Source organism: Platalea leucorodia (genome assembly GCF_965183815.1).
Source record: "Platalea leucorodia genome assembly, chromosome: 21".
NCBI lineage: Eukaryota > Metazoa > Chordata > Aves > Pelecaniformes > Threskiornithidae > Platalea > Platalea leucorodia.
In genome coordinates this window covers 1,070,558-1,078,301 of record NC_138843.1, presented here as the reverse complement: position 1 = coordinate 1,078,301, position 7,744 = coordinate 1,070,558, and the positions used below count along the sequence as shown (strand labels likewise).

General features: G+C 42.9%; 1 protein-coding gene across 4 annotated transcripts in view; it reads right to left on the bottom strand.

Moving 5' to 3' along the window:
• Positions 1–797: 797 nt before the first annotated feature.
• Positions 798–7,744, bottom strand: part of PTBP1 (polypyrimidine tract binding protein 1) — a 31,372-nt gene continuing 24,425 nt past the window's right edge. For 2 of the 4 annotated variants that reach the window (XM_082331243.1, XM_082331245.1), the window contains 5 exons: positions 5,732–5,765; positions 5,140–5,232; positions 4,550–4,766; positions 4,222–4,299; positions 799–3,828 (listed from right to left, as the gene is read on the bottom strand). In XM_082331243.1, coding sequence (XP_082187369.1) covers positions 3,696–3,828; positions 4,222–4,299; positions 4,550–4,766; positions 5,140–5,232; positions 5,732–5,765 — 555 coding nt within the window. In that variant the 3' untranslated portion in view covers positions 799–3,695. Of the gene's footprint in view, positions 3,829–4,221; positions 4,300–4,549; positions 4,767–5,139; positions 5,233–5,731; positions 5,766–7,744 lie in introns of all 4 variants that reach the window. The other 2 variants (XM_082331246.1, XM_082331244.1) reach the window with 2 other exon arrangements.

The window sequence follows — 7,744 nt, the reverse complement described above, 5'->3', positions numbered from 1 at the left end:
AAGCTTTGGGAGCACCGAACCCTTGGGTTACCTCCGCGGTATCCGAGCACGCTCCGGGGTCTGCATTCGGGAACATTTTAACCGCGTTGAGCAGACAGGTGAGAAACCAAACTCTGCAAGGGCAAGCCCCGCTCCTCGGGGAGCTCTTCAGCTCCGTGTGCCCAGCGCAGCCGGGGCGTTTGCACATCGGAGTCACCCACGAGAAGGAAAACCGTCCTTGGCACCGCTTCTGCGGGAGCTGACGGGAGCCTCAGCTGCTGACCCGGGCTGTGAAGCTGCACTACATCCAGCTAGCCAGAAAGCTCCGACACATCTAAAGCACAAAACTACAGAGAGGATTACGTATTTGACTTGAAAGGGGGTTATTTCATGGATATTAGCTAGAACGTATGGAAAGTTTAGGAACATGAAGTAAAAAAGTGTTGGAGCGTGACAAAGGCAGAGCATCAGTTACGGCCCTACGACCTCCGAGCTCCGCGCCAGCAGCCGGAGCAGGCGGAGGGGACCCGTCACCGCCGGGCCCGGCCTGGGCTCGTCCCCCCTCGCTCCGCAGAGACGCTAACAGGGACAAACACTCTGCCAGCCCAGAGCACGGGAAGAGTCAAAGTTATGTAAAATGAGGCAGCTGGAATTACATTAGAAGGAAAAATCAGAAGCAAAATAGGCACAATAAAAAGATAGGAAAATCAGAAGCAAAGAATACAGAAGAAATTTATTGAAAGCACAAGTACAGACTGGCCAATAACTGCTTTCTACAATCTGAACAGTAAATAATGGAGCTACAGAAAGGTACAAAGGTTGTTATAAAATAGTTTTAATTTCATTTCTTTTTGCATTACAAACATTCTTTGAAAGAGGCAATGGAATTCTGATGTTGTGTATGCTTACCCTCCCCACCCCACCTTCCACAATACTGAACCTGTAATAGCTGTTATCAAAATATACAATACATCTGTTCACCATAAAAAACTGGGTTTTGCTGCCCCCTCATGTCTTACAACAGGTATAAAAAATTATAAATATGTACACCCTTTTGTTACTCACATTCTTTACATGCAAACACAGGGATCCGAAGGAAAAACCCACAATTGCCTGGGTTCCGGGGTTACCTCAACTCATTTGCTTGCATTCTGCAAAATACACGGAGCCTGTGGGTCGACCGAATCCACGTTAAAGGCCACCAGACAGGTTTCGCTCCAGTAAGCCTCTTCCCAGCGTCCTGGGCGAGGTCGATCGAATGCATCTCAAGGCTAAACCACAGCTGTTCCGCTTGGGTTGCGCACGGATCCTCACAGGGCAGAGCGCTGCCTGGGGCGCGCTGGGGAGCGCCGGCCCAGCCGCCGGTGCTCCCCGGCCGCAGGAGGAAGGGATTTTTCACTTGGGGAGGAAGGGAGATGAGCAAATTAACTCTGACAGCAACTACCAAGACACCTGAATTCGCCCTCCTGAACGCGAGATGCTGGCAAGGAAACACGGAGCTTTCCGGAGCGGCAGATCACAAGGCTTCGTTAACAGGCTTACTCAGATTTAGAGGTAACTGAAACCAGCATCTACTCATCAGCTGAGCCTTTCCTCAGCTCCACTGGGGCAACGCTTGCGTTGAAGATGGTTTCACGCTCCTCAGCCGCAAGCCGAAGACTAAGGCGGACGAGGATTAGCGATCTCGTGCCAGCAACCCAAGCTGAACCCTCACTCGGACTTCACACGCTTCTCCAGCGTAATTCACATCCTCAAGAGTTCAGGGAGGAACTAAGAAAAGTTAAGACTTTTCCAAACACTCAGTGCTAGGCAAGTCAAGAGCTCCCACACTAAGCGAGGAAATCATAACTTGCAACACTAAGACAATTAAAAAACAAACTTTGGTCCACAATTTGCAGAAAAACCCTGAAAAAAAGTACAAGATTCTTGTTATTTTTGCATCCGAACAGGTTGCAGGTTAGAGGGAAATGTAAGGCAACATCGGATTACACGAAATAGAAGGCAGAATGGCCCGGGAAAGAGTTGTAAGCCAGAAAAAAAAAATTGGTTTTATCACTGGGAAAAAACGATCTGCTGCATTCTACTTTTAATAAATTCCCTTCCTATAACTTAAAAGATCTGGGCTTATAGGTTAAAAGGGTAAAAACTTTAGCCTGGGTCTTTTTACTTAAATTCACAAGCTATTTGTGCTTGTTATCTCAAACGCTTTGCTTTAAAAATCTGCTTTGCTTAACATGTTGTATCGATTTCGTTACATTACTCATCCTCAGTCATGACCTCAGCCTGATAACTAAATTCCTGCCCTACAGTTTCAATTACAAAAAAAAAAGTACAGTATACAAGGGTAATACCACAAAGGAGTAAATTTAGATTACGTTTATACCATCTTATCATTCTATAAAAAGGTACTTAAACTATTTCTTTTGCATATAAAGAGATTAGAATATTTGGTCAACTGGAAATATTGCTAGGCACAGATGACAGCGACGGCATCAAAAAGTATAATACAAGAATTAAAACAAAAAGCTCAAATGCTGAAGACATGCTATAAGAATGATGGCAGAGCTACATTGGTCTTGTTAATCTCAAATCAGGGGCACGAAGGTGACTCACATGAACACCTTTCTAAATGTGGGATATCCGATAATTCTTCAAATCCTAGCCAAGTATTTAGATATATATATACACACACACAATTTCAACAAACTCGTAATGATTCGTCTTCACAAGTGTCCAACAGTGGTTCATTTTGTCTCTTGATCAACGCTCTTGTGAAGCAGAGCCTGCTGACTCGCTATGGACAATGGAATGTAATTTGGTCTCGGGAACGCTTCCCCACCCAGACCGTTCCGCTCAGTCTGAATGTTACGGACAAGGGATCTTAATAACTCCCACTTGAAGGTTTGCGATGGCGATAAACCACAAGCAGATTGGAAAGTGGCATGAAGACACATGATACTATGCAGATCGAGACATTTCACGGACAGTGGGATACAACTGCCTCAAGAGTCGAAGCCCAATATTTTCTTTATCCACTTTGCCAGCTTCACTTGTCCTTCGCTACAAGCCAGAGCTCACTCATTCCCCTCAGCTCTCCCGATCCACTCCCTACGGTTCAGATGTTTTCCCCAAAGAAGTAAGAGGTTTAAGGCACAGGATAGCAGATGCACAGTTAAGGTAGGATCAATGCAACTTATTTTGTGCTGGGCGAGTTGGGAGCTCCTATACACCACGCATTTTGCAAAATCCTGACTCAAAGGCGCTAAAGTGAATTTACACAGTGGTTTTAGGTCTTTCAAGGCATGGATGGGTAAAGAAAATAAAAAAGGCATCAATGTGAAACCTGATAAACTTGTTAGGATCTGCTTTTCGGGGGAGAAGGAGCAGGAGGGGAGGGGAATTTCCCAGAGCAGGTTCCAAAGTGTAAACTTTAACTTGTGATTTTTTTTATTTGAACAGTCAAGATTGTTACCCATCACCGCAAGGTTAGCAATATGAATTAGACTTAATTTTTTTTTTTTTTAAAAACCGGTAAACTGATTTCTCTTTAAAAAAATAAAATCTCTGGTCTTTTAAGGTCACTTCAGCTGCATTTTTAAAGTGGCTTTTTTTCTGGAATGATGGAAGTTGAAACCCTAGTGTTCAGCCTTTTAAGGTCAAGGCTGAACCCAAGAGGTTTTAAGTCAAGTCCATTTTGTCCCACACCTTCCAAAGCTTTAAATGGTGGACTTCGAGAAGGACACACGCAGGTGATGATTCTCACCCAGGTCATGATTATGGAGGTCAATGAGTGATTGAATGGCTTCTTCCACCGAGCCCATCTGGATCAGAGCCATTTTACGGTCCTTCCTGACAAGACAGAAGTTTAAGTCACATTCAGTACGACCGTATGCAGAGTTTGCCTAACTCGATGCAAGTTTTCTTACCTAGCACTCAATAAGGCCAGCAGAAAATTAACTACCCGGGTAATTGCGATATACTTTCTTTTTATATGGAAGACTACATCTAGGTGATAAATACGCATACCCAACCTTCTCACCCTTTCTCCATTAACCCATACTCACCACATACTCAATCCAGGGTTACTCTGGAATTCTTTATTCAGAGTCAAATACTACATTAGTGATGATTCTGCTCACCTCTCACTTAGCCAGAGTTGGAATTCGATCAGAACTAAGTGCTTCTACCCTTCTCGTACTGAAAAGCCCAGTGTAAGGACAGGACATAAGAGAAAACACTTACTGGAAGAATTTGAATCCTTTGACCATCCCACCATTGTTTGAAAATAACATCTTAAGGTCGTCTTCGGTTATTGAAGGTCTGAAACAAACAGTTTTTCCAGTCAAATGAACATTGACAGACCAAATTAATCTCTAAAAAACAATTCTCAGAGCCTTTTCTAAATTCTCTACCGGTAGCTTCTTGGACTGGAAAGGCTACGAGGAACAACAGGAAGACAGGCAAGCTTTCCTCCTGCTAGCAGCAAAAAGCTGACCATATTTACTCTCACACTAAATTTGCAAACATTTGTGTACTCAGTCATATAGGAACTCTCCACGCAGGTACTTACGGAATATTGGACAGATGAAGAGTGGCAGAAGGGGGAAAGATGTTTTGGAAATTTTTGGAGCCTGGTTTCTTGAAGCGATGTAGGGGAGAATTTCCATAATCCTTAGTCAGACCTTGGTCTTCCTGTCCCTCGCGGGGAAGCTGTACTGTCTGATGCTTGGACAACGTTATACGGATTGGCTTCCCATGGAGCTTCTGACCATTTAAATGGCTCATGGCTGCAACAGTTAGAGACAGCACTGACTACAACGGTCGTTCACAGTTTTGTTCAGACATTTAAACCCAAGGTGGAATTTCATTCTGGTTCTTCCCTACGCAGATACAACATCCTCCAGGAACTGCAGGAGAGGCACTGTTACTCCACCTCATGGTGGTGTTTGCTCTATTTTCCCTCTAGATTATCTTGCACAAACCGTACCTTTTCCAGAGCTGCCCCAAATCCATACTACATACGCAGGCAAGCAATTAGGTGCATGGACACATTCAGGTTTTGGGTGTTTTTTTGCAAGAGAAGAAAGTACCGATAGTAAAGCTTTAATGACCCATTAGGTCTCTTAATGCTAACGGTCTGATACTTTGAAGCTTGCTTACCAAGCTGGGCCTGGTTTCCATCAGCCATCTGAACTAGGGCATTCTCTTTCTTATTAAATAAAATCTTCACCCTCTGCACATCACCATAGACTCCTTCAAAAAGTGAGGAAACAAGAACAGTCTTAGGTAGGGGGGAAAAAAATGAAGTCTCATTCAACTTAATATTAGCTAATCAATCCAACAGCAAAAACATTCATTCACAACCAGAACTGATCTCATTCCAACCACGGTTACTTATTCTGCTCTAATTAAGGAAAACTCTTATATAGCAGAATAATAATGGAACAATACATTAAAGAAAAGATACTGGGTTTCAGCAAAAAGCAAAAATCTTACTGCCAGAAGACTGGACAATTTAGCATGCTATCACAATTTAAAACTCTTATAAAAGACATGCAAAGCAATAAACCATGCATAACTGAACATAAAATAAAGGCAAACTAAATTAAATAGCAAACTAAGTAAACAATGTAAAAATGAAATTATGCATTCAAAAAATGGCAAACTGCAAACTGTACATTTTTGAAGTATCAAAAAAGTAATCTCAAATAAATGAAAAACAAGGTAATAAAAAGTGTGAATAATAACATACCGAAAAGAATAAAGAGGCATTGGGGTGTAACTCTCTTTAGAGAACAGCAGAGCAAGGCAGCGGAGGGACAGGGAAGAGGTAAGGAATCGAAGGGGAGAGCGAGGTTGCACAAATCGTCCACAACGAGGAAGGGCAGAGTCCCCGCAGGAAATGGCGAAATTGGTTGATGGATGATGAAGTTTTCAAGATGGTTAATATTGAAGGGCAGGTTGGTTTCCGAAGAGCAGGGTTTTTTTTTTTTTTTTTTTTTTTTTGGAAGGGGAATGTTTTTATTTTTTGTTTCAAGCAACAACAGGAAGCAGAAGTACCGTGCAGTCAGTTGGCAAAGAAATTCCGGATCAGGGGAAGAAAAAAAATTCAGGGATGGGGAGAAAAGAAAAAAGTAGCAAAAAACACAGGTCAGTAAATACATAAGGAAATATGTAGTGTTCCATCAGTCAGATTTATAGAATTCTACATACAATAACTTGTTTACAGAAACAGTTAATAGGTTTTACCTAGTGGAACACAATGATAAAGAAAAGGCATTTTTACTTAAGATATACAAAGAAGTAAGAGACAGTATCACAACAGAGTGACTTCTACAGGCTGTAATACTGAATTAAATTGCAATGGTATTCCCTAAAATTTGACTAAAAACATTTTCTCCGATTACAAGAATTTCTAAGAAATGACTTCATGTATCAAGCCAAAACCACAGCTGTACGTGCTGCTTTAGGACCAGTCCATATTGCAATACCTAGCTGTAACAGAACAGGGAAAGTCCCATTTAGATACCAATCGCTGCCTTTAAAGCAAAAGGTTATCCAGATGAGCAGCTGTGCCGCTACAAAAACCCCTCAAAGGTCTGCTAGAAGTGCTTGCTATAAAGGAACCGGGTACCTCATTTGCAACAGAAGTCTATTCCCTTCCATCTCCGTGGCTTCACCTCACCGTGCAGAAACCCAAAACTCGGCCAGGAAGGCAGGAAAAGCATCTCTGCTCCCAGTGACAACTTTGCATGCAGGCAAGAGTCTGCATTCAAAGTAAGAGTCAATGCAAGCTGAGACACATGGACTTCTTCCACTCATCACGGAAAGGAAAAACGGAGTAGTTTCAGGTCCCATGATTCCGATTCAGAAAAAACCTTATGCGTTATGGATCGCAGCGCAGTCACTCCAGAGAAATACTGTCTCTTAGCTAACTGGTTGTGGCACAGGTAAGTTTCTACAACACTGATTATACAGGCAATGGAAAAAGTTTCAGGTCTGTTAGTTCACAGCTTCAGTACAAGTATCAAAGTCTCTCTAGCCCAAAGATAAGCTGGATGGATAGTGAAGAGCTCATCAAAAAATACAAGGCATGAAATAACTGCTCGCTCCTACTTAAACAAGAACTGTGCACACCGTTCAGACACTGCTCAGAGCTGTGAGCACGTGCAAGTTAGAGAGGTACGGCACAGCCCTCTGTCCTGCCGCTGCCATCCAGGCAACGCAACATCGTCCCAAGAAACACACGCTTGACAGTATCGCACTGGTCGAGAATAATGACGGCAGCTCTTAATGCTTAAGACTTTTGTTTGAACAGCAAGCCATGGGGACCCAGCCCGAGACGGCAGTTCCCGGAATGGCGGAGGAGTTCCTAGGCAGAAAGAGCAACTCATCCAAACCAAAGCTGTGTCACAGTTCCTGCCATTATTTCATGCCCTGGAGAAAACAGTAATGACAGATAAAGGGTAGTCCGAAATACTGATTCAATTGGTTCATCTCATCGAGAGTTAACCATTTTGATCATTCATCACATCCAGGCTTCCCCTTTGATGCAAAAGAGGTTTTGTGGTTACTCTGACATCACCGGTAAGTTTTATAGCTTTGCCAAGTGGTATTAAACTTGTGTGCACAGTCCCACCAGTTAAAGTGCTTTTCAGCAGAGACTCATCATACTCTACTGCACACGCTAGAAGATTCTACACTTTCAATCCAACAAAGAGCCAAAAACTGACTGAAAAAACCCCAAGATACCCGTATCAAATCC